The sequence below is a fragment of the Rhodamnia argentea genome, chromosome 1 (genome assembly GCF_020921035.1).
Source record: "Rhodamnia argentea isolate NSW1041297 chromosome 1, ASM2092103v1, whole genome shotgun sequence".
In the NCBI taxonomy this organism is placed as follows: Eukaryota; Viridiplantae; Streptophyta; class Magnoliopsida; order Myrtales; family Myrtaceae; genus Rhodamnia; species Rhodamnia argentea.
The window spans coordinates 37,112,959-37,137,259 of NC_063150.1; the positions used below are offsets into that span (position 1 = coordinate 37,112,959).

At 40.1% G+C, this 24,301-nt stretch overlaps 3 protein-coding genes and 1 pseudogene across 8 annotated transcripts; 1 reads left to right on the plus strand and 3 right to left on the minus strand.

The window, feature by feature from the left end:
- Window positions 1-1,337: 1,337 nt before the first annotated feature.
- LOC115755109 (serine/threonine-protein kinase SRK2G) lies at window positions 1,338-4,066 on the plus strand. 2 transcript variants are annotated; one of them, XM_048279292.1, is made up of 10 exons: window positions 1,338-1,487; window positions 1,640-1,825; window positions 1,974-2,048; window positions 2,137-2,238; window positions 2,345-2,398; window positions 2,517-2,609; window positions 2,704-2,796; window positions 2,898-3,002; window positions 3,105-3,203; window positions 3,556-4,066. In XM_048279292.1, exons 2-10 carry the CDS (start codon window positions 1,706-1,708, stop codon window positions 3,880-3,882), a joined length of 1,068 nt encoding a protein of 355 aa, XP_048135249.1. In that variant the 5' UTR covers window positions 1,338-1,487; window positions 1,640-1,705; the 3' UTR covers window positions 3,883-4,066. The 2 variants fall into 2 exon arrangements, with proteins under 2 accessions (XP_048135249.1, XP_030550262.1); XM_030694402.2 differs by having other exon boundaries at window positions 1,349-1,481; window positions 1,630-1,825.
- Window positions 4,067-4,670: 604 nt separating this feature from the next.
- LOC115755107 (ferrochelatase-2, chloroplastic) lies at window positions 4,671-11,654 on the minus strand. 2 transcript variants are annotated; one of them, XM_030694397.2, is made up of 10 exons: window positions 11,472-11,654; window positions 10,845-11,160; window positions 9,393-9,536; window positions 8,833-8,934; window positions 7,660-7,763; window positions 7,457-7,583; window positions 6,481-6,633; window positions 5,639-5,739; window positions 5,352-5,553; window positions 4,671-5,052 (listed from the first exon to the last, which is right to left on the minus strand). In XM_030694397.2, the coding sequence occupies exons 1-10, from the start codon at window positions 11,552-11,554 to the stop codon at window positions 4,828-4,830; spliced, it is 1,557 nt and encodes a 518-aa protein (XP_030550257.1). In that variant the 5' UTR covers window positions 11,555-11,654; the 3' UTR covers window positions 4,671-4,827. The 2 variants fall into 2 exon arrangements, with proteins under 2 accessions (XP_030550257.1, XP_048135245.1); XM_048279288.1 differs by lacking the exons at window positions 10,845-11,160; window positions 11,472-11,654 and adding an exon at window positions 9,663-10,659.
- Window positions 11,655-12,994: 1,340 nt separating this feature from the next.
- Window positions 12,995-14,629, minus strand: LOC115755108 (annotated as a pseudogene).
- Window positions 14,630-14,896: 267 nt separating this feature from the next.
- LOC115755106 (TOM1-like protein 5) lies at window positions 14,897-24,164 on the minus strand. Of its 4 annotated transcripts, none has more exons than XM_048281259.1 (14): window positions 23,948-24,164; window positions 23,727-23,805; window positions 23,516-23,614; window positions 23,315-23,428; window positions 22,021-22,214; window positions 21,101-21,185; window positions 20,293-20,369; window positions 19,438-19,596; window positions 19,139-19,230; window positions 18,899-19,046; window positions 18,094-18,178; window positions 17,614-17,699; window positions 15,688-15,850; window positions 14,897-15,460 (listed from the first exon to the last, which is right to left on the minus strand). In XM_048281259.1, exons 1-14 carry the CDS (start codon window positions 24,046-24,048, stop codon window positions 15,131-15,133), a joined length of 1,812 nt encoding a protein of 603 aa, XP_048137216.1. In that variant the 5' UTR covers window positions 24,049-24,164; the 3' UTR covers window positions 14,897-15,130. The 4 variants fall into 4 exon arrangements, with proteins under 4 accessions (XP_048137216.1, XP_048137220.1, XP_030550253.2 ...); XM_048281263.1 differs by having other exon boundaries at window positions 18,899-19,028; window positions 20,293-20,378; XM_030694393.2 differs by having other exon boundaries at window positions 14,897-15,464; window positions 15,692-15,850; window positions 20,293-20,378.
- Window positions 24,165-24,301: the final 137 nt, after the last annotated feature.

Consider the following 24,301-nt stretch of genomic DNA (forward strand, 5'->3'; position numbering starts at 1 on the left):
TTTGGCTAAGGAGCTTTGGGCCCTCAAAGCCCCTTGCAAATGTTGAACCAAACGGGCCCTCAAATTAAGCCCAGTGTCCCACAAAACAGGCCAATTTCCTTATTATCCAAACCTAAAGCTGAATCCATCGTTAGATGAATGACCACTCTCGTTTGCTCAAATTCTTGCTTTCAGAACATCAGGGATGCACAAGCACTAGCAGCACAACCACCATTCACCAGAGGAACTGCTCAACATTTATAGGCCTCTTCTTGCACTGCAAAATGGTTTAACCTCCTGATGCAACCTTAACAGCAGCAGCGACTCCGTGAGCTTGAGGAGTTATTTCTTCATGCAACGCCATACTCCTACCCATCCAAAGGTAACAAAAAGTAGTATGACTCCTTACGTAACGTTTTAACATTGTAATTCCATCGTTACCAAAATTCCCTCACATGTTTTGCCAAGGCAAAGAAAAATGATTCAACTTTAGAATGCATAACACCCTGCCGGTCATTGCATGGGATGCATGCGTGATACGATCACGACATAACCCAACAATCATCCCCATATTGGCGGCCATCATAAGGATAATTTCAGCTCATGTGAGATCGCCGTGTAAACTAATCCTAGTTGTGACCCGTCAAATTAAAAGCAGAACACCTTACGTATTAACCTCGCGAACCAGGTAAAACACAATTACAAATTGGGGTCAACAACTAAAACACGAAACTATTGGGTATTGGTCAATGTCAAGAACTGCACCAACACATGTTGGGCAATCAATCAATCAATCAATATCAGCAATCCATATAAACATATATTTCGTTCCTGGACAATTAGCCAATGTCATAAGCCGTGTTCCGCAGGTTTCTTCCTTCTTCTCTTCTTTAACGACATGCAACCGTCTCGTTCATTCAGTCCTCTGGGCAAGGCACATGCATGGACGCCGACAAAAGCTTGGAGTCAAAGTGAACAAGTCTAAACAATATGGTGGGGGTTGAGTTGTGATTGTGAACTTTGAAGTCCCCCCCAACCCCTGGCCCAACGCCGTTGTGGGAGATCCAAATCCCATCTAACTCTCGCTCACACCCACACTTGTTCTGACGTATTTTTAGTATTTCTTGCTCATCTCTGAAGATGATCCTACTATTGTCATTGTCGACTCATGGTCATAGATACAATGCATCGCTTAAAGTTGCAGTAACAGCAAGGACTATATCCTATTCAACTACTCCTTCTCTGGCTTAATGCAAAGCTCGTGGGAGAGAGGGTTGACTACAGATTGGCGGTGATGGAATGGAATCTACTCAAAAGGCTTCCTTTCTACCCCCTTCTTGACTCCCCTCTTTCTCTACTTCTAAGCCTACCCCTCTCCACGTGCAGGTTTCTTCATCACTTCCCTCCAGCTCTCTTCCTCACGCGTATATCTTTCTTCTTGTTTTGTGTATAAAGCAGAGAACCAAAGGTTCTTCACATTCCCAATGCTATCTTCTTCCTCTGCCGTGGGTGAGATTCGAACCTATTCCACTTCTTTTCTTTCGAGTCATCTGAGCTGACTGTTTATCCAGGATGCCGCTTTTCATGGCGGATTGATCATTGGGTCGTGTTACTCCTCCTCACGATATTCTTTTACACGTACATGTTGAGTCCGTAACAGATTCATCATTGTAGCAGCAAGCTTGTATTTAGAAGAGAGAGAGAGAAGAGGGACTGAGGAGAGGAGATGGAGAAGTATGAAGTGGTGAAGCATTTAGGAGCGGGCAACTTCGGCGTGGCGAGGCTTATGCGCCACAAGGACACTCAAGAGCTTGTTGCCATGAAATACATCGAGCGCGGTCACAAGGTCCTTTTGTTACCGCTTTCGATTTATCCATTCAATGCCTCACTCCAATACTCACCTCCTTGGATCCTTCACTTCACGATGAGTCTAAATTTTGATCTGCCGCTAGTTAAGAAAGACTTGAGAAGACTATGCCTATGCTTTATTGCAGATAGATGAGAATGTCGCCAGAGAGATCATTAACCACAGATTGCTTCGCCACCCTAACATCATACGCTTTAAGGAGGCAAGCAGATTTGCCTTACCTATCCTGATTCCAAGTTCCAGGCTCGAAAGTTTCTGTGTTGCATGACATCGTGGAATTGATGCTGCAGGTTGTGTTGACGCCGACTCATTTGGCTATAGTGATGGAGTATGCCGCTGGGGGGGAGGTCTTTGATCGCATCTGCAGTGCCGGTCGATTCAGTGAAGACGAGGTCCTTTTCTAAGACTCTTAACGCCAACTCCAACCCCAGCCAGTCCCATCTCTGGGTGACCGTGTGTATGTGTTAAACTAACGTTGTGTTTGATTTTATTATGCAGGCCAGATACTTCTTTCAGCAGCTCATCTCTGGAGTTAACTACTGTCATCACATGGTAAACGATCTCTCATGCCCAAGTTATTGTTAGAAAGCCTGCAGTTTGACATCTATCAATGTCCATTGGACACCTTCATGTGTGTTGCTGACGTTTTACTCTCGTAATTGTAATGCAGCAAATATGTCATAGGGATCTGAAGCTGGAAAATACGCTATTAGATGGAAGCCCTGCTCCGCGCTTGAAGATCTGCGACTTTGGTTACTCTAAGGTTCTTTGCAAAACTTTCGATCTCGTACCAACTCTTTTCTTTCATTTAAATTGCATCATGCGCTGATTCTCACTCTGGATAATGCTGTTATTAGTCATCACTGTTGCATTCAAGACCCAAATCCACAGTAGGAACTCCTGCATACATCGCACCCGAGGTCCTTTCTCGCAAGGAGTACAACGGCAAGGTAATTCAATCTCTCTCATGGAAGGAGTTCTGTTTCTTTTTGACCGGGAACTCATTATAAAGAAGATATCCAACTCTCGTGTTCTGGTTCTGTATGAACAGTTGGCAGATGTGTGGTCATGTGGAGTGACTTTGTATGTCATGCTGGTGGGTGCATATCCTTTTGAGGACCAGCAGGACCCCAAAAATTTCAGGAAGACAATTCAAGTACATGCACGTTCTTTCCTTTTTCCCTTCAAATTCTGCCCATCGCATAGCTTCTCTCCCCTAAACGTTTATGAACCTCCTGTTCTTTCCATTCTTCTACAGCAAATTATGGCCGTGCAATACAAGATTCCCGACTACGTTCATGTATCTCAAGATTGCAGACACCTGCTGTCTCGTATATTTGTTGCAAATCCAACAAGGGTACGTCTTGATAGAAATGGTGACTCTGGTTTTCTTCAGTTAAAGTTTCCTTCAAGTAATTGCAATTGCAAGAGACATATATGTTCTGCAATCTACATGTCTGACCTATGATTTTATGATTCTGGTACTTCTTGTTGCTATTCTTTAAGACTTTAACCTGGTATGCAAAGTTCTGCAAACTCTTAAACTTCTGGTGTTCATTTCTTCCAATCCTCACAGAAAAGCAATTCATATGCGTATGTTTAAAGATATCGCACTTTGTTATGGTATCCTGAAGTTTAACCAGTTATCGTGGCTCCATTCTGAATGGACTGCCTGAGGTTTACTTCTCTTTTTCTTGTTACATTTGCAGAGGACTACAATCAAAGAAATCAAGAATCATCCATGGTTCTTAAAGAACTTGCCGAGAGAACTAACGGAAACAGCTCAAGCAGCATATTACCAGAGAGACAACCAGAGCTATTCTCCGCAAAGTGCGGAAGAAATAATGAAAATAGTGGGAGAGGCAAGAAACCCACCTCCAATAGCCAAGCCCACCAAAGATTTTGGCTGGGGTGCCGATGAAGATGAGGAAGGCAATGAAGACCTAGACGCAGAGGTTGATGAAGAAGAAGATGAAGATGAATATGACAAAAGGGTTAAAGAGGCTCATGCCAGCGGGGAGTTTCAGATCAGTTGAGCAGCAGTCAGCACGGACGTTGGAAACTCAAATGCATCTGCATATCTCAATCCTCACTTTCAAACTTCTAAATGAATAATTTTCCGAGAGTGTACAAATTGGCACTAAGAGGAGAAGAGAAAACTGTGTACCACTCTTCAATCTCCTCATTAATAATGTATCTAGTCAAACTTCCTCCAAAGTAGCATTATTTGCACGGATCATCTGTACTGACCTACCTCGTCATCCTCCTTTGTATTAGTAATGATGGCACCAATTAATTTGAGTAACTCAACTACCAAATGTAATGATGCAGACCTCCTTCATTATACCAAACCTACATCCCAGAAGCTTTCGATAGAAGAGCTCTAAGCAAAACCCTTTTTTTTTTCTCTCTATGGCTATTTTTATAGCATGCTAGTCAGAACAGGTAAAGGTAGTAACAGTTGTGCAAACAAGCAATATTGACCTCCCCACATTAATTGGAGTATTCATGACAGTCCAATGACTCATCTGTTAACACATTTTACATGCCACATCTTTCCGATCCCCGTAAATAAAATTACACTGCAAGTATTCAAGACAGTCCAATGACTCATCTATGAATACACTTTACATGCCACTTCTTTTCGATCCCACTAAAGAAAATTACAATGTAAGTATTCTGTCTCTTCTTATACTCCAGATGTCTTGGGCAGATAGTTAGGTCAAGTGCTGACTCAGCCTGCAGAACTTTACAACATACAAAAAAGGAAATTGCTTCACTGAATGATCAGTGAATTGCATCAAAAATTTTGTGGCCAGGTATCTACTCACATTTGAACCTCACCAAGGACATGATATACATTTACTTCAACTGCAGGACAATCGCACAAACTATCATGCATGGGGCTCCATTTTGGAGGTGAAATCATCACCAACTTTGGAGAGAGAGAGAGGAGGTGGAAGAGAGCAAGAGCATTTTTCTTAGTGAAACAATGGTAATACACCCCACTGATGCAAAAATCCCTCTCCAGTAGTGACTTCTAAAACCAATAATACCAGCACTGCTAGCATAGCCGCTCTTCCATTCCAAGTTTCCGCACTTTTTGTCCAGCCCCATTCCCAAACTGTCACAGGAGGTGGAAGCTCTCTCCGTTGAGAATCATACGCTGCCAATAGCTCTTCTACGCTACCCAGTGGCACCAAAGACTGCAGAGCACAAGTACAACTGGATCAAACAGCATAATGAATTATCATCACAGTTTGTAAACCTCGTGATCTTATTGACAGGAAAACGTAGCTACATAGAACCCATGGATCCCAAGGAAGAAAAGGCCCCCTATATGAGATACGTAGTAGGGTGACAAAATGCCTCATTCTGCATTTGTAAATACCAATGCAAAAGGGAAGCAAGGTTGCCATGTTGGCTCTGGGGTTAATTACACTTAATAACTCTATAGCATGAATCCCACAAAAGCATTTAAAGATTAGGAAGAGAAAAGTGATACCTGTCGAGCTTCAAGATTTGACACTGCCATGGCACCAACATAAGGGAGACTCTCAATCACTGCGTCTGCCAGGTCTGAAATGAACGTTTGTTCACATCCTAGAGCAGGGACACGACCCCATTTCTCGATGCCGGATTTAATAGCCAACTCTTTATACTCTACATCAATTTCTTCGAGAGTTTCAATGTGCTCGCTCACAAAACTGTGGATCCAGCTCCAAATTCGTCAAAGGATGAACCGTTGACTTCAAAGTATCAAAGCATGCAATTTATGAGAGCATTGTCTACCTTATCGGGACAGCCAAAAGGCTCTTCACACCCTTTCGTCCAAGATCAATAATTGTCTCATCTGTATATGGTTTCAGCCATTCCACCGGGCCAACTCTACTCTGCAATGATAATCATAACAAGACCAAGTCACGATGTCAGAAATAGTGAAAATTAATAAATGCAACTCATTGTAGGTAAATGAAGTGTTTTAACAGTTGTCCTAGTAAGAGCACCGTGGCAGGTCACAGTTCTACGGGTCAACTCCCTGACCAACCACCATCAATGAACAAAGTTATTAGGTTAATAGACAGCACATTTTTCATTTCTAGAACTTTTACACAATCTCCCAACAAGGAAAAGAGTGGTCAAATAGAGCAATCTCACTACATTAAACCTAAAATTCATTCATGAAATATATTATTGTACTACTACAATTCTAGCTGTTTACTCTAGCAATATAAGCGAGCTTTGTAGGCACGAGGTGACCCATGTGTGGTGAAAGCATTTTGTGAATGTTAAAGATTTAATTGATGAGGTAAGGTGAGATTTAGCGCAAAACTTGTATCGAGGAGAGAAATATGAAGCTAAGAACTTTCATTTAAACTGGTCAACAACAAGGATACATAACATGATTTGGTGAAGTAAAAAGAACAAATGAAGTAGAAACTTTAAATGAGCGAGAAATTCCCATCTCTTGTTTCATTGATTGTCTTTTTGAAACAACAAGTCGTGAAGGCATAAACAACAATATACAATATCAATACATCACTTTCCAGTTTCGAAAAATCAGTAAAATGTTCTTATCACAATGCAAGCCAGACCCAGAAGTTTGTAAAATAAATAAGTAATGTCAGACGGACCTGATAAGCAAGAGTGTACGGATTAGTTATTCTCCGTTTTTCTAGCTCTTCCATTATCAAGTCCACACATTCCTCCATCTCTGCCTTATATGGATCACCAGCCTCCTCTACATACGCAAGTGGCACCCCATGTGCACTGAAAAATATCACAACCTATTGCATAGACACCCAATCAAATTTGGGGAAAAAGAAGATTGGTGCAGGCAGCAAAACTTATATTGAAAGCGAATTTATAAAAGAGAAAATCTTCTCCCCAAATTTAAAGCACCTCTTCTTATAAAGAAGCAATACTCTCTTATGCACATTATTAAAAGGTTCCAAGTGTAGGAAGAAGGTTAATATAACAAGAACCAAAGATCATTAGGAAGACTAGCATTGAGATAATAAGAGTAATGCATATTCTTCTACACTTAGGTGAAAGGTCGCTCCCCTTTATCCCCTGATTATATAAATTAAAAGGTTCCAAGTGCCTAGGAACTAAGCCCTGCTACAAAACCCCCCCTAAACAAAAAAAAAACAAAAAAACCCCCCCAAAAAAACCCCCACACACAAGGTTAATATAACAAGAACCACAAAGATCATTAGGACAGACGAGCATTGAGATAATAAGAGTAATCCAGATCCTCTGAGGATTCTTTTTACACTTAGGCTGAAAGGCCAGTCGCTACCACCTTTATCCCCAATGATTATGAATAAATAAGGACAAGCGCCTAGAAACTATGCTGTGCTACAAGTCCCTGCCTAGACAGAAAATATACTATAAGACCTTCTGCTAAGAACGAACACACACACACACACAAAAATTGGCCAAACTGCTAAGAATACATTGAGACTTAGAAATTATAACATATAGTTTGACCTGCATCATTATATATAGCCAATAGCAAAGACTAATTGACCAGCTCAAACTAAAGTTGATATGCACCAGGAAACTTATCTTCATTAAACATAAATTAAAGTGAAAACACTTTTATACCTTCTCAGGATTGCCAAAAGTTCGTAACTCTTTTTCTATTAGATCTGCCATAGCTTTTATATATCCTTCGCGTTGATACCAAGATGGGATAACGGTGTGTTGCATGTTGACTAGGTATTCATCTTCCCTGATATCAATAAATTTCTTTTGTCAGTATATGGAAATGCTTGTCCACTCCACTGAAAATGTCAAGGCATTGTCACCTGAATATACTCTCTAAGAGTCGAAGACTTGAACCACTAGTTGATATTGAAAACTGTGGGTAAAGTGGAAGAACAACAAGCTTGGTAATTCCATCTTTCTTTATCTGAGGAAAGGATACATATAAAAATAAATAGTGAGTAGGACTACATATATATATATATTTTTTTTTTGGTAAGGAGGACTACATATATTTTTTCACTGCAAACATGGAAAAAACGAATATATTTCCTCCCAAAACAGAAGGCTGTGATAAGAAGTTAAATAAAGGTAATTGAAAAGTGACAACGTTCACTCAATTCTGAAAAGACTTCCCACAGTCAGAAAACAATTGGCAATCGACATGCATCAACCAGCAGTTAAGAAGTAAAGTGCCAACATCATGATTCTAGAAGTAGCAGAAAATTTGTGACATTTTTCAACCCCAGATGGAGGTTAAGATATTCTGCAGCCAGTATGTCCTCAGCAGATTTAAATGGAAAAGCGATTTGCAGAGTTAATCTAATTTGTTAATAAGTTAGCCTATCCACCTGAAGAATAGAAGCCTTAAAAGCTTAGGTGTTCATTCACAGCCCAAGTTCTGAACCTGCACTATGAAGAGGCTAAAGAATTTGCTTAACTACATGACTGCATATCAGCTCAAGGAAGATGCACTAAGAGAATGACTCCAGTGGCATGGAGGACAGTTTACTAGGAAATCAACTCATGCCCTCCACTGAAGTAAATTGAAGAATACAGAGAAAATAAACACCTATCCTCTGAAATATTTAATGTTACTTATCCCTCTGCAAAGAAGGACAAGACTCCCTTAAAATTTACAGACAATATGACCAGCTAAATCATGATAACACAGCGAAGTCCAGGACAAACTCCTCCAAAGATAAGCCAAGTGATGTAGCAGGTAATGCCCCTCTGATATAGTTTATTATAAACAAACAAAGTACCATCAAGGCTTAAAGGAAATGGAGATTGATACACAAGTGCAGTGTCGAGGCACATAATTTTTGTGTGTGTGTGTGTGTGAGAGAGAGAGAGAGAGAGAACACGCTTTTGCATGTGCCTTCTTAGGCATGGATGGATGTCTGCTCCAAAAGACTGCGCTAAGAAGGGCACAATTTTAACTACTAAATTTGTGCCCACCATTCTACTGACACAAGTTTCAAGATAGAAGTTACCTGCTCAATGGCTTCTTCAGTGAATGGGTGCCAGTATCTCATGCCAACATACACCTTGGCTGGAACATTTTTTGCCCAAAGTGATTTCCTTAATTCTTCTGCCTGAACAACGGATGACACTTCTCGAATGGTAAGCAACCTCAATATGAAGAAATGTAAGAACTTTTTTGTTTAAATTGACCGAACAATTTAGCTTCAACATTCTTCCTCACAATAACTTGAGCATCACCATTAACAGCATCAGAGTACCGAAAGCAAGCTCAGAGTTCTCTTACAGGCATCCTAGAAAAAGTTCCTAAATTGAAGCCTCAGTGGTCCATTTATTTTTTAATTTTTTTGGTCAGAAGCGGTCCATTTATTTGAAATACGATATTATTTGCATCTTACTCATCTGTCATTTGTTCACCAATATGTGCACGTGCATTCTCACTGCACCCCCCAACACCAACCCCCCCCAAAAAAAAAACCACACACACACACACTACCAAGAACTTAGATTTCACAAACTTGTAAGGATGCATGATAGATTAATGTCAAAAAGTCAAAGTTTCAAATCGTACCTGGGCATCAGTTATTTTCCGAAGAGGAGAACCACCACCTATAGATGCATAGCCTTCTTTGCTCTTGGGTGCCCGAAGAACAGATATAAATTGTGCCAATGGCTTTTGAAGAAAGCGAAACAACCTTGGCAGCCGAATGATGTCCTGACAACAGCATGAAGTTAGATAAGTGGAATAAAGTCAACAAGTTACTGACAGGGAAACAATGTTGAAGCTATATATATACCCAGTTCTAAATATTAAAAGACAATACGTGAAGTTACGGTGCACCGTCGTGGCTAACTCGCATCTTCTCTTCATAAGCAGACATGGACAGTTATATCCATCCACATTCTGTCTGATTTTACACGGCTCACTGAAATCCGACAAAGCTATTGACATAGTACAACAACAAAGACAAAGCTCCTCTAAGAACACTACCCGATTCTTACATGGCTACACCTACAAAACATCTTGTGTAACTCTTCCAGTGAAAAAAGGGAAGATTGAAAAAAAATGAAAAATTCATCTAAACAATCAAGGACAAGATTACCACTATCAAATAATATTCACTGATCAGCATGTGCTTGGAGCAGAAGCAGCAATAAACATGAAAATATCAATAAATGCTAAAATTGTGTCCGAAAGCTAGCTACAAAATTGGTATGCCTGAAGAAATGCTGATCTTGTGTCCATAGATTATTCAAGAAGTTGTTTTGTAAAACCACATCAAGCTTAATGATTAATGGTTTCATAGTCAGACATCCAAACTGTTCTTTTCGTTTTTTCCATGACTTAATCTTTAAAGCTTCTGTGGGATAGAAAAAAAAGGTAGAAAAAAGGTAGGACACAGCACTGTTTTTGCTTTTGTTTCCTTGGAAATCAGCTGCTGGAATGCACAAAATACCATACGGCCAGCCACTAATTGGAAGCTTCAAGTTAAGTGAAGCAACAATATAATTCAAGATTATAGAGAAAATAAGGACATAGATAAGTGAGAACCTTGCTCTTAGACAAAACAGATCTATGGGCGTGCATGTGTGTGTCTGTGTATCTATCCTCATTGTAAAGGCTGGTACTAAAGGCACAAGTTCCTGAAAAAGAATAAACCAAAGAAAAGAAACTCCTCATTGCATAAGTACACTACTATGTATCTAAGAAAATAAATGCATGCAGTAGACTTTATGTCTAGATGTCCAGAGACAAAACAATGCACAAAAACGGCCAAGCAAACGGGATCACATATGACTATGTATTAGCTGCACTACTCCCGACACACTTCATGCTGAAATATATGCATGCCCCTGACGAAATAATTGAAAAAGGAATTAGTTAGTAACCAAACTCTTAAAAGAGTTGAGCAGAATTTATCTGGCCTAAATGTAAACAATAAGAGCTATATGAATGATCCTGGCACACAAGCGCGCACCCAGAGAGAGAGAGGGAGAGAGAGAGAGAGAGAGAGAGAGTAACTGGATCAGCGAAAAGGTTGAACAAGAAAGGCTGCACATCGTCAAGGGTTTCAGGACCTCCAAGGTTGAGCAGCAATACTCCTATCTTTTCTTTGCCAATGATAGGGATTGAGGATAAACCTTGAGATTCCGAAGCCACCAAGGCTCGGGGAGGATATCTGACCGGTTGCTTTGCGTCGGACCAGCCGGAAGCATATTTACGGACTACACAATTCTTTGGAAGATAAACAATCTCATGGCAACCTCCAATTTGAATGCCGGAGCATCGATTCGTCTTGTGAGAAAGGGAGTAACAAACAGTCCGCCCGAGCAATTTACTGAGAGGAACAGAATTACGTCAATACCCAGATAACTAACGATGCACCGTGGGAGGCAAACACCAGATAATGCCCACCGAAGGTAAGCACTGAGCAACCCTTTTAAGCTACGGTTCCTATGTAGTTGATTTCTACAAAAAAGAACTCATCAGGCCAAAGGGGTATCAAAGGGCAGCATTAGCAATGGTGGGTGTGCCCGGCAAGATGAAGCGACGGCCCCAAATCAGCGAATGCAGCTATCAGGGGAGGCGTACCTATGTGGTATGAGCAAAGAAGAAGTTAAAAGAAGAGTGGGGAAGGAAGTGACTTACAGTGGGGAGTTGGGAATGGGATTGCGAGAGGAGGAAGACGAAGATGGAGACGGAGAGGAAGTGTTCATCACTTGGCAATTCATGCTCGATTGCCGGAAAGAAGACCGCCCCGCCCGGCCCCAATCGATAATGGCGGAAGGAAGGAAGGAAGAGACGGAGTGACGAAGCTTCCTTTACGTCACCACCACAACCGCAAGAATCAGACAAGTGCAGATTTTAGAATCGGAGGAGGAGAAACACAGGTCGCAAACAAAGAGGGGAAGGCGACGTATGAGAACTAAATTCACCCACCAAGGCCTCTCTCCCTCTCCCTCTACGTTCCTGCGTTTTATCATTTCAATTCTTTCTTTTTTTTAAATTTCTAATAAATGTCAAAGCAAATAAAATTAGGTTAAAATTGTATTTCGACAAAAAGTCCCCTGATGGATCGGAATACCAAGTCAGCCGGCGAGGTCAGATCCTTGTTTGAAACAGCATTGTCATTTTAGGCTTTTTATTTGAAAGTGTCATACCACTCCAGACTCTTATTTGAAATGAGTATCATTTTATACTCTCATTTTTTATTTAAAAAAGGGAGCAATTCGAGCTTTTAAGTGAAATTTTTCTATATATTTATATATACGCATATGCAATTTGAATGTGCTAGTAAATGTAATCCGTCTATAGTTTCCAAGTAGTAGAGCCTTCGGGGAGAAAAATTGGAATTTTTAGAACGGTGTTTTGGGTTTCATCGGTATAAAGGGTGTTCCTATAACCTTTTTTCTAATTTCAGGATATGAGCGGAATCCACACCCTCCTTACTTGGCTGGTTGCCACGAGTTAAAACTCTAGTAGACGCGGATATCCATCCCTCGTGATGGGTAAGTCCGAACCGAGCAAGTGTGGGAGGATTTGAACCCGGCGCGCATAGGTTGGATCCGAGCAATGCCGATACACGCACCTCAATTCGCCGGACAAGTAAATGAGGTGGGGGATTGAACCCTTCACTTCCCCGGATATTTGTGTCGTATATATATATACTCTTATCCTTTTATGACCAAAATAACCCCATTTTCCAAACGAGCCAAAAAGTTTATAATTTTAATTGATAGACAAAAATATTCAGTAGTGACTTTTTCATCCAATTGCCGAGTTTGAAATGCTAATCAAACTTCACGATCTGCTCCAACTCCACGAATTAGCTGAAAATCGATGATTTAAAATCCTAATTTGCAAACTTATTTCGAGGCAAAATGCTAGCCATCTTATTCGAATACTCAATTTGGTATTGAACACACTCTCTCAATTGAATAAGCCAAAACTCTATGCAACAATACTTTTGTTTAAATAAGATAAATGTGGAGATATTTATCTCTCGAGTAAAAATTTTTACTTTTTTTTTGGGTCTGTTACAAAGCGAGGTCATTTTTGTCTCAAGAATATGATTTGGTAGATATTTTGACAAATTTAAAATCGCAGAAGGTGGTATGGTGTTTAAAAGACAAGATTGAAGGTCATCTTTCACCGATCGAAGGTTCCATAACGTATCATTCTCCTAAGGAGCGATCCTTAACACTGTAAAGCAGTAGTTAGCCTTGCTTCCATGAACCCACCATTCGGGACAATGCTAAGAAGGAGGATCCGCCCTCGGCCCAAGCCGCGATGCCTCTTTCCTTCATCTCGGCACTCCTCTCTCTCATATTCACCTCCATGATCAACTGCCTTACCCTTTTCTCCATTTCCTCTGCACTAACCATGAATTTCACTTCTTTATCCTTTTCATATTACCTTATCGACTTGCTGATCGGCACTGCCAGCTTCATTTCCTCCACAAGGACCGCGCTGTTCATGCGCTGCAACCCCACAACTCACTGCTTCTAAAACCGAGTTCCACCCGCGATGAGTCACGAATCCCCCCACTGATTCATGCTTAAGTATGGCATTGGCAGCTTGTGGTGCCCAAGACTTTATGACCAGACCCTTGTTCCGAGTCCTTTCCAGGAACCCTTGAGGCAGAAGGTGGTCTAAATCTGGCTCCGTTGCAATACTTGGTGGTGGATTTCTCACCACCCACAAGAACCGTTGCTCGCTTCTCTCCAACCCAAGAGCAATCTCCTTCACTTGTGCACTGGCGAATGCACCCCGGCTACCAAAACACAACAGGACAACGCTTCTGCTTGGCTGCAAGTCTAGCCAGGACAAACATTCATTGACAGGCATTGTTGATACGTCCGGCGAAGCAACACGGCCAATAGTGCGATCTTTTTCATCTGCTCTCAGTGGCCCAATACAATAGAGAGGTGGAGTCATGCCGTCGGGAACCCAAACACCATCTACAATAGCCTTGACTGCATCTGGCTCAAGCAAGTCAAAGGTGTTCACTATAAACCCATGAAATTTGGGCAAAGATCGAGCACAATCGAGGAAGTGACCATAGGTGGAAGCATGGCGATCAAGTAATGGTTCAGGTACGAGAGAGGCTCTTATGGTAGGAAGGCCCGGTTAGTGCAAGAGGGTGTCCAAGTCTCCGAAGCTCTTGCTTGTCCGGTTGTGGATGGTAGGCAACTCCAAGAAGAAAGATAGAACAGAAGCACAAGAGCTGAAGTAATAATAAGTAGGTCTGTTGAGAAAATGATGTGGGACGTGGAAGGCTGAAGTTATAAGTGCGTGAACTGCGTAGTCGGCAGAGATGTTTTGGAGGGCATCCCGAACACCTGCGCCGTTGAGACGCATAAATTCAAAAGCAGTATCTACTTGGTTTTGGAGGGACTGTGGGACATGGACAGGAGGGAGATGGAAAAAGGATATGGGCAGAGTGGTCTCAGTATACATTCGATCAATGTAGATGGTGATGGCGCTGGCCGTTGCTGGCATCGCTGCGACCAAAACTGTGAGGGTGAATTGTGGGTGACAACGCAGAATCAGCTTCCCAAGCTCCACCATGGACAACAAGTGGTGTAAAGCAGGGGCTGCATACAGAACAATGGTTTCTTGCATTCTTTTGGCAGAGGGAGGGGGTGAGGGAGGGAGGGAGGGAAGGAGGGGGAGATGTTGGGGTTACCTTAAGTGAGAGGAGATGATCAGGTGAGCGAAAGCCATCGAGGCAGTCTACCAAACAATTGAGAAAGTCCGGTGGAATGGTAAAAAAACCAAACTCTGACCTTTCCAAAAGACTAAGAAAAGTCATCGCGAGGCTACCCAAAAGACCAAAAGGATAAAAATGAATAAGTACAAGAGAAAAGTACTGAATTTTGGAACTGATGCAGAGCCTCGCACGATAGTATCCCCAATAAAATAACTGCACTAAAATCAGTCAACTTGACACAATGGGACCGTGACGAATAAAGCACACTCATGTTTCCTTTGTTGATTATTTCCGTTACATTCATCTCAAAATTCAAGATTGCCCATTTTTGTTTGTAGGAAAAGAAACTAAGAAGGAAAAAGAGGGAGAAAAATCAGAAATCTACATTCCTCCACAAAATGAGGCAAATTTAACCCAGTAGTTGAAAGAGAATGGTCATATATTCGGTCGAATACCTCTGTCTGAACCTGAATGCTCTCTATACAATCATGTCGTAGCTGTTCTCTCTTTCACAATACCCATCGGTAGATCAGCAAAAAAAAACCTACTAGAATACAGCCATAAGCAAGACTATCGAAGCACAGCATGATACCAGTTATTTTTTGTCACTACAGTTACTGTTCCCACTGTGAGAGCTGCTGCCATCAACGTTCTGTAATGACAGACACCTCATCTGGCCAGCCATGGCAGCGCCAGCCAGTTTGTTTTCCTTGAAAAACTTTTCCCTCTCAACGTGTTTTGCAGGCGGGGGTGGAATTGCGACAGGCAAAAGCTGCCCATTGGACTCAGATGGCTCAGTGCATGCTGGTTGTTTGAGCTGGCGATTTACTTGTTTTCTTGAATTTGTTTGTTCTAGCAAGTCCAGAGTGTGGCTCCTCATAGAGCTCTCTTCATCTTCAGGTCTCACATAATTTTTTCCTTTTCGTATCCTGCCATATGTTGTGTTAGACTGGATGAACTTGTTTAAACAAGGTAGTCAAAAAGTTCATTTGGGCTGCATAATGTTGACAATTTGTTAAAGATTATCTCCACATGACAGAACCGACTCCACAGAACAGACCGGCCAAGATCCAGGAAGCTCAATCTCCCTACCACATTATAAGCGCACGTACAAGTAATTTTTCAAGTAAAGTACCAGCCCAAGAAATAAACCAACCTTCTGACAAGTTGTTGAGGCTCTTCTTCCTCATCTGCTTCACAATCTACATTGCTTGCAGCCATCCCAGTTTGACCAGAAAGTAGCGCATCATATCTGTCAAGTAGATTCTGGAGTTGCTCATTCAATTCAATTGCCTGAGAAACTGTTTTCTCGTCCCTGAAGGAGATGGACATAAAAGGGGAGGAGATCACTTCACCGGACAATCTTTTAAAGTTTGTCAGAATGATTAAACCTTACAACTTTATCTAATAATTTAAGCTTTAACTTAAGTTGACAAATGGTTTCACAATTCCAGTGGTACAAGCATTGAGGCCGTGCTCTGCACAAGAGGAATGTGCTATTTCTATAAAGGTCTATATCAATATATTCAGGTTTATTAGTGATTTAAAAATAAGTGTGATAGTTATTTAGAAAAAAATTGAAACAAACTGAATCGCTATCATTGATTTTTATTTAGTTGACAATACTTGCTATATTATAAATGTTCTTCAATTGTCTACTTTGTCTTTAACTTTGATGTGAAATTTAAGTTTCTTATCAACTTTGGTCTCACGGCAATTCAAAATTATTAACACCCTCTAAAATGTTGCTCCTTATTTAGCAAAGAAAGTCTCTGTGTAACAATGGAGGTTCAAAAGCGATAATAAGTCGCATCCGCTACAAAATATCTTAAGGAAGATAAAAGGAAAAAGAGGCGTGCTGCCAAGAGAAGGTGTGCAATGCCATCCCCTCGCTGCTCTCCCTTTGCAATGACTTCAAACTGATACCTTTTAATTTATTTTATCAATTCCAGATATTTATAGCAAAATTCCAAAGAAAGTGTTATTTTCCCCACCAAATATAATTTGTTTAACAATAATTTCATAAATGCATTACTTAAATTGGATGGGTTGTCTTGTTAGCAAATAAGAATCAATAAAATGATAAATACATCTCATAAATAGACTATTAAAAATTGCTAAATGTAAGGAAACTGCATTATTATTTTTTAACTATGGGGCAATTGATCCGTTACTTTCTTTAGACTAAATACTAGCCAACACATGAGAGGAAACGATAAGGAAAAGCTTTGAAAGCACTGCTCTAGAAGCTTTCAGTTGGCAGAGCTCATAAGTTATTTAAGAATAAAGCTTTTAGAAAAGTTTGACAGTGGTCGTGATTTCTAGTAAAGTAAATGTGGTTGAGCAAGAGGGAAGTGTGAAGGTTAAGTGACTGCCTGACCTAAGATTGATAAGCATCGAAGGAAATAGATATTGCCTCTTGCCAGCACTGGATGTTATCAAGCTTGAATTTTTACAAAAAGTGAGCTAAGTGGGCCTCTCCAATTACAGTGATAAGACGTTCCAAAAAGGTTCACGTGCTTACTATGAACTGCCTGTAAACTAGGCTGCCCCTTAGACTAAGGCCGGCTAGTATTCCCCTTTACAATTCCAAATGTGAGTGGCACCTAAACTGCAAGGAGATGCACCCAGTGTTTTCCCAGCTATTAGTGCTCCACTTAATCAGTTATTAGCTTGCAAAAGAGCTCATTTCTTCAGTGGGTAAGTTTCTTATGTATCTACTGCCCCACAAGCGATTAACACAAGATGAATAGAGTCTATCAAGGTAGAGACTTTCCATTTTCAATCTAAACAGAATTTGAATTTCTCATACAACATGCTTTCTTTCAGGACAAGAAGAAAAATTATTTCAGTTTCACCATGCAAGCTGTGTCACTATATATGAGATTCTCTCTCTTCAGCGAGAGTGATTCGAGCTATCTCAGATAAATCCGACAAGTATGTGGTTATAGTAATTAACATTACGGAGGAATGCTGACAAAACAAAGCTACAGAAAGCAGGAAAAGGCCCTCACTGCTGCTATTAGCTACTAGAATAACAGAAGTAAAATACAAATTGAGGCAGAAAGGAGACCTCACCGGGATGTTAGAACAAGATGCATCACTCTTTGTTTTTGGAAAGAGCACTGCTCAACAAGATCAAGGGTGAACTCATTGTTGGCGCCCTACAAAGGCAACATAAGCATTCAAGAGTGCATAAGAGGTTGTATATAGATGATAGAGGGAGAGAGTTACTTTTTAGCCAAATCCCCAGCTACCTTATTTTGAATACCAACACTTTTCACTAACATTAGGTACTTTAGCCAAACTAATTGGCGATACTTCTAAATAATACCATTAATACTCTTCACGATAAATGGCAACAAGAACTTAAAAAAAGACACAGTATGAACTCATTCCTAATGAGAAAACACACATTTCCTTGACTAGTAGGGATTGCAGAGTACTTATGAAGAAAATGAGATGTGCCATCCATTGACAATCCCTGATTAAGCTTGGTTAAAGATTGTAAAGGCGATGCGAAATTACATTAAAGAACTTAAATATAGTCCGACTTACCAAAGGATGTTGAGTTTGTTGACCATCAGCATTATCAAGGACATCTCTTAAAACCTCCAATGCATTCCTAGCTTTCTGAATGATACTGTATTTAAAAAAAAAAGAAGAAGATGGAAAACTGTTAAGGATGTGTCGTCAGGACAAATACAATTAAAGTGTGCTACAAAGTCTCTTTTTCACTGCCATGAGATCACATGCACATCCCTCATTCCATCTCTCTTTACAGTGATAGGTGAAACCAACGAGATGGTGGGTAAAAATGCCAATATTTCCAGAAATCTTTCAACAAATCATTATTGCTCTCAGTTGATGATTTCTGGATAGATATACCCAGAGAGCTTAATAATATTTTATTATCACGAGTTAGGTATCCTAAGGTTCTGCATGACTAGTATATGGCTGCTCACTTACCTGGAGAGAGAGAGTGAGAGAGGAGTCTATATTGCCATAGGGGGATGAAAAGAGAAACTGATACTGAGAATGGGATCTAGCCAAGGGCAGCTTTTTGGCACTTGGCAGTAGAGGATTGTGAATGACATGGGTAGTTCAGACTCAATGCTCCTAAACCGCTAAAATTTACCATGGAAAAAAGGCCGTTGAAGGACTTCTTGAATGAGTTACTTGTTAATCTCATTTAACCTACACTAATTTTTTTCCATTCTGAGAGCAACAGGTATATTAGTGTGCATAATTGGTTAGCACAAATATATCCTAAACCAATGCCCATGACAAGATCCAGCAATAAAAAGGATGCATAAGTAGGCTAACAAAAGAAAAAAAAATTCTCTTTACAGTGGATGGATACCTTGATTCAGGAATGCACTGTACTTTTGGTTGCTGAGAAAGTCCATTCCCACTGGCAAATGCTACCTCCTGATTGGACACATTATTCTTATCTGCTTTTCTCGTAGGTTTTGATGTTTCATACACAATTCCTCGTACAGAAGATTGATCTGATGGTACAGATGGGTGCTGCTGAGGAAACTTCTATACCCTTGTGTTATTCCACGAAAAGAAGGCCAGAGATCTTTTGAAAGATATGTACCTGAATTGGACGATTCTGACAACTCTAGAGTGTGCCTCTGCTTGGAGTTCTCTTCGTTTTCAAACCTCGCACACGCTCTTCCTCTCCGTATCCTGCCATGTGTTTTGAACTCTAGATAAATTTTGCTCAATCAGGAAGCCCAACAATATTTTAACTCCAAACTATTTATAATGTTTGTTCTATCTCCACACAACATCACCAACTAGAACTAAACTGCCCGGATGTTGAATTTAGTTTGTGTATGCATCATTCGAAAAAGATAGGAATTCTTTTCAAGCCAGCCGGAGACATGGACAAACCTTCGGAAAAGCTGTTGAGCTTCTTCTTCCTCCTCTGGTTTACAATCAGTAAGATGTGCACTTGTTCCAGTTCTAGCAGAAAGAAGGGCATCGTGTCTTTCAAGTACCTTCTGGAGTTGCTCATTCAATTCAATTGCTTGAGAAACTACATTGTCATCCCTGGACAAGATAGACATGAAAACAAAGCATCATCCAGGAGGTGTATGGCTTGCAGTTTTCAAAACCTTGAAGCAGTACATGGGCTTAGAGTAAATGCCTGTGGAAGGTAAAAAGCATAAGATATCACATGACTTGGTCTTAAAGAGCATTATCATTGGGCGGTAATGATATCCCCTTTTGCCAACAATATGTCACACCTAAGGACTACATCACATGGAAGACAATGTGACCAAGCTTGTCATTTAGTTAAAGCCATATGTAAAGTTAGGTGCAGGAGACTCGACATTTCCTTATAAGGCATATTTTAGACATGTTGGCATTCTCATTATGCATCTTTCGCCAGAGACTGACAGGCTGCAACTCAGACAAAGGCTACAGCAAACCCTTTTTCTGACACTCCCAAATCAGTCGCGTCTAACGGATACAAAACTCATCTTGTTTTGCCAAATACCCTCCTCTTATCAAATCATTTCCATTGCAAAATTCACTCTTCCTCAGTGAAGGTGGCACACAGATAGATTAATCCAACAATTGAGTTGTTGCCCTTGCATCCGGACAATAACTTTAGAGCCAATAGTACATTAGAAAATGCAGGCAACACCACCAATAGAAAGCTGAAAGTTACTGTTGACACTTTCAGTAAATTAGCCACTTGGTCACTAAAGAGAAAAAATAGATATAGTAATAAGGCCTCACCTAGATGTTAGAACAAGATGCATTACTCGTTGTTTCTGGAAAGAGCATTGCTCCACAAGATCAAGGGTGAATTCATCCTTTGCACCCTAAAGGAACAAGACAAGCAGTCAAAGTCAAAAATTGCTATTCAATAGTTCAACACAAACATTTGGATATAGACTTCCCATGACCGAATCCCTTCAAGAAATTAAACCGGAACTGGAAGGAGGTCTTACACTTTTTTAAATTTTTTCATCAAAATTCCAACTTCTCCATTAATTAACTTCCAAGATAGAACCCTCTAATGCCTTGATGCAGTACACATAATGTCAGACTATATGTTATTATCCTAACTGGTGAAAGGACATTTTCTGTATGCTGGCATAGCCTTTTAAAGGGGGCAAAAGTATGATCCATTACCATGTCAGACATGGTGTCACATTTACATCTCAACTTTCCAGAATTGTCATTCACCATACATGCATGGCCATGCACCAGCTAGAGAAAACCACAGAGAATTCCGGTTGCTATTTATTTCAGCATTCTCACTACTTGTGACAAAAAAAAAAAATTAGGCAACAGCAACTGAATGGTGGAAATAGGAAAAATAAAAACTATGGTGTTCAAAACTTTAAATGCTCGAGTGGGAACTCATGCCTCATGAAGATAGTCAAACTTCCTCATCTATAGGGTTTATTGGAGATTCTTAACAAAAAGTTTATACCCAATATACACAGTTTCATGAACTGATCACTGTGCTAAAGTAAGAGCATTTTCAAACCAAACAAATGGAAGGTCAATGAAAGATCTAGATACGAGTCTGGCTTACCAGAGAATGTTGAGTCTGTTGACCATCAACAGTAGTCATGACCTCTTTCAAAACCTCCAATGCATTCCTAGCCTTTTGAATAATACTGTATAGAGAGATCAGAAAAACTATTGGATCACATGATCTAAGCAAGAGGAAAATTCTCTATCAGCCATGTCTTTAGTACATATTCTCTGCCAAATGGTATGTATTTTATGAGTCATAACCATCTTTTGAAAAAGCCAAGATATATCTTTCAGCAAACATGGTGTTAAAAAATCTTCCAACAAGTCATAACCATGCTTGGCTTATTAGATGTCAGATTGATTTATCCATAGACCTGCACAATCTTGATTTATCAGAACTAGGGGTTTGAAGGGTCTACAAGGACTAGACTGCAAGGAAAGTACTAGTCAAACCAACACGTGCGCGCTCAGAGAGAGAGAGAGAGAGAGAGAGAGAGAGAGAGAGTAGCCAAGTATGTTCAGCAATCTACTTTCTGTAAGACAGACAGAGAGTCTAAGGCTGATGAGAGGGTCCAGCCACTGGTTATCCCGTTAGTGGAAGTTCACAAGAAATTTAAAGCCCTGACCAATTCCTGCTTGGCCCATTTAATTTACATAATACCTACTCCCCATAAATATTTTCTATTACTATTTTATAATTTGAAAAAAAATATAAATAAATAGAAATAAAAAATGATATGAACTTTTACTTTTAAATCAATGAAATACTGATATTTCTACCTATGCTATTCAATTATTCAACTGACGAATTCGTCCATGTAGATTGTATACATGGAGAATAATGACAAATAACTCTTGTCTGTACAATTTGCCAGAACATTTTTCTTGATTTCACTACATATAAAAGATATCCATGAGAAGCATAAGCAGGTTATAAAGAACCTTTCCTTCTTCTTCTTCCCAGTAAATGCATACCTTGATTCAGGAATGCACTGTACTTCTGGTTGATGCGGAAGTCTATTACCTCTGGCAGAGGCCTCTTCCTGACTAGACATGATATTCTTCTCTGCTTGAAAAGTAGAGGCTGATGGTGCACTCCCATTTACTTGTATGACAGATGGATCAGAAGGTGCAGATTGATGCTGTTGAGGAAACTGTATTCCTAAGCTCTGAGTTTTCCACAAAAAAAGAAGGCAAATCTTGTGAAAAATATGGAAGTGCGTTAGTTAAACAGTTAAATAATCTATTTGATAAAACCTTATAGCTAACACTACCGATATCTTATCATCTATCAACAGTAAAGCACAACAAACACGCACTGTAGCCAGATCTCATCAGAGAAATTAGTAAGAGTAGCCACAGCAAAACAATACAAATAGGGAACAAGTAAAAGGACAAAGATGTACAATTAGAGAGAATCTAAAAAATGAAGTAAATATGAGCAGGAATAGGATGGACAAAGGGGAAATTAAGATAGTTCTAGTGAATGGAACCTGTAAGCGAGAATCAAAGAAATATAACTGAAAGTGTAAGAACTTTGACACAGGGTTGAACCTGCTCTTATTCTGACCTTTTTTAATTGGCCAACTAATCCAAGAGCTTGAGCATATAGAGAACAAAGACAGTTCATATCTAATAATTGCAAACTAATGAACATCATAATGTTATACTATTGATTAATTTTGACGACAAAGTTATGGGTTGTATGTCCCATCTCTCCATTAAAAATCTAAATAAGCAACTTGAGCGAGATGACTTTTGACACTAAAGCAACTTTAAACTGCAAGGTCTGGATGTTGTTGCCGCAATAGATTGTGCAAATGACTAGTAGGATCTGAATTGGGACAAAGAGATAGCAAAATGCTACTTTTAACAATTCCCCAGAAAAGCAGACTTGTGAGCATCACTTGAGACATTTGAGCAAAACAGGTCTGTTTAAAGGTAAGGGGCATTCTGATTAAAAAAAAGGGTAAGGGGCCAGTGCCCCATGATGGTTCAGTTGATTTCATGTTTTAGATTATAGGTTCCATCGGCTACTACTTAGATGCTTCATATATTTCATCTAGTCTTTTGAAGGGGGTAAAAGTATGATCCATTATCATGTCAGACATGAGAGTTTTCTATACACCTAATTCGGCAGTGAAATCAAAACCAAATGTCTGGCAGTCTTATTTCTAAAGAGTTCCAAGTTGGTCCAGATATGCATTGCGTATGATGAATTTGGAATGAAAGAGTCTAGGAGGCAAACAATGTTCAAGATCATACTTACCATCAAATCCTGATATGCAGAAAAATATCGAGGGAAATTCCCCGAAGCGCCACCAAGGGAGGATTGTGTTGCATCTAGCAGATGAAATATCCTCTCTTGTATGGAGAAATCAGTCTGCAGCATACTTTTATGAAGTAAGTAATAACAGTGAAAAAGATATGACGAAGCGATGCAATTTTACTTGAGCATTGAGGTTCACACCTTTGTCTTCGCTATCTTTACAAGAATGGGAAGAATTCCTGATTCAATCACTTGCTTATGAATATACTCACCGACGTTGTTCATCAGCATCTCCAATAACTGCACAATTAGAAATGCGGTGAATCACCAACGTGCATCGAAAGAGATGCAGAGAGACTAGTGGTTACACATAATGAATCAAGTAAGGATCTTTCAAAACATATGTCCTTACCATAATTGCATACAGTTGCGAAGTTGGGGTTTTATCTCCCAACCTTTTTTTAATTGCTTTAATGGCATCTTTCGCAGCCCTGAGTGGTTTGATGAGCAAAGTCATGTTAGTCAAATTAACAAGAAACATCTGACATTCTTATTTACAAACAAAATACAATGTAGCATCTGACACTACATTGTATTATCGATGAGAAAAGCTAAACCACTCGGCAGATATACCTCTGATCACGCGCCACAAGTTCGCAGATCTGAATGTTCTTGGTCCAATCCATCTCGTTCAATTTATCGCTCGTTGCCGCGTTGACGAGCTCAGCTGCCATTGTTGTCGATACTTGGGGTGCCAAAAGTGGGAGTTCGATGAGTATCTCCAACTTATTGGCCAGGCAGGGGATGCTCCAAGCAGATCAGATCAAAAGGAGAACGGAATGCTGCATCACCGAACGCATAACAACAACAACAACGATACTATCCGAGTCAGAGGAAAAATCAGACGAAGTAGCTGGACAAGAGTATTATGTAGACAAAATTGCAAAACACGCGAGAAGCGATCAGCATTTAGAAGAAATCACGAAA

Excerpts from the sequence above, each read along its gene's own strand:
- LOC115755106 (XM_030694393.2), bottom strand. The coding sequence starts at position 24,048 with ATGGCAGCTGAGCTCGTCAACGCGGCAACGAGCGATAAATTGAACGAG. Across the intron at positions 23,429-23,515 it reads TAAAGATAGCGAAGACAAAG|ACTGATTTCTCCATACAAGA; the intron begins GTGTGAACCTCA and ends AGTATGCTGCAG. Across the intron at positions 17,700-18,093 it reads AACAAACTCAACATCCTTTG|GGCGCCAACAATGAGTTCAC; the intron begins GTAAGTCGGACT and ends TTGCCTTTGTAG.
- LOC115755107 (XM_030694397.2), bottom strand. The coding sequence starts at position 11,554 with ATGAATTGCCAAGTGATGAACACTTCCTCTCCGTCTCCATCTTCGTCT. Across the intron at positions 11,161-11,471 it reads CCCATTCCCAACTCCCCACT|TAAATTGCTCGGGCGGACTG; the intron begins GTAAGTCACTTC and ends TGTTCCTCTCAG. Across the intron at positions 7,584-7,659 it reads CTCTTAGAGAGTATATTCAG|GGAAGATGAATACCTAGTCA; the intron begins GTGACAATGCCT and ends TATTGATATCAG.
- LOC115755109 (XM_048279292.1), top strand. The coding sequence starts at position 1,706 with ATGGAGAAGTATGAAGTGGTGAAGCATTTAGGAGCGGGCAACTTCGGC. Across the intron at positions 2,610-2,703 it reads GCGACTTTGGTTACTCTAAG|TCATCACTGTTGCATTCAAG; the intron begins GTTCTTTGCAAA and ends TGCTGTTATTAG. Across the intron at positions 3,003-3,104 it reads ATTTCAGGAAGACAATTCAA|CAAATTATGGCCGTGCAATA; the intron begins GTACATGCACGT and ends ATTCTTCTACAG.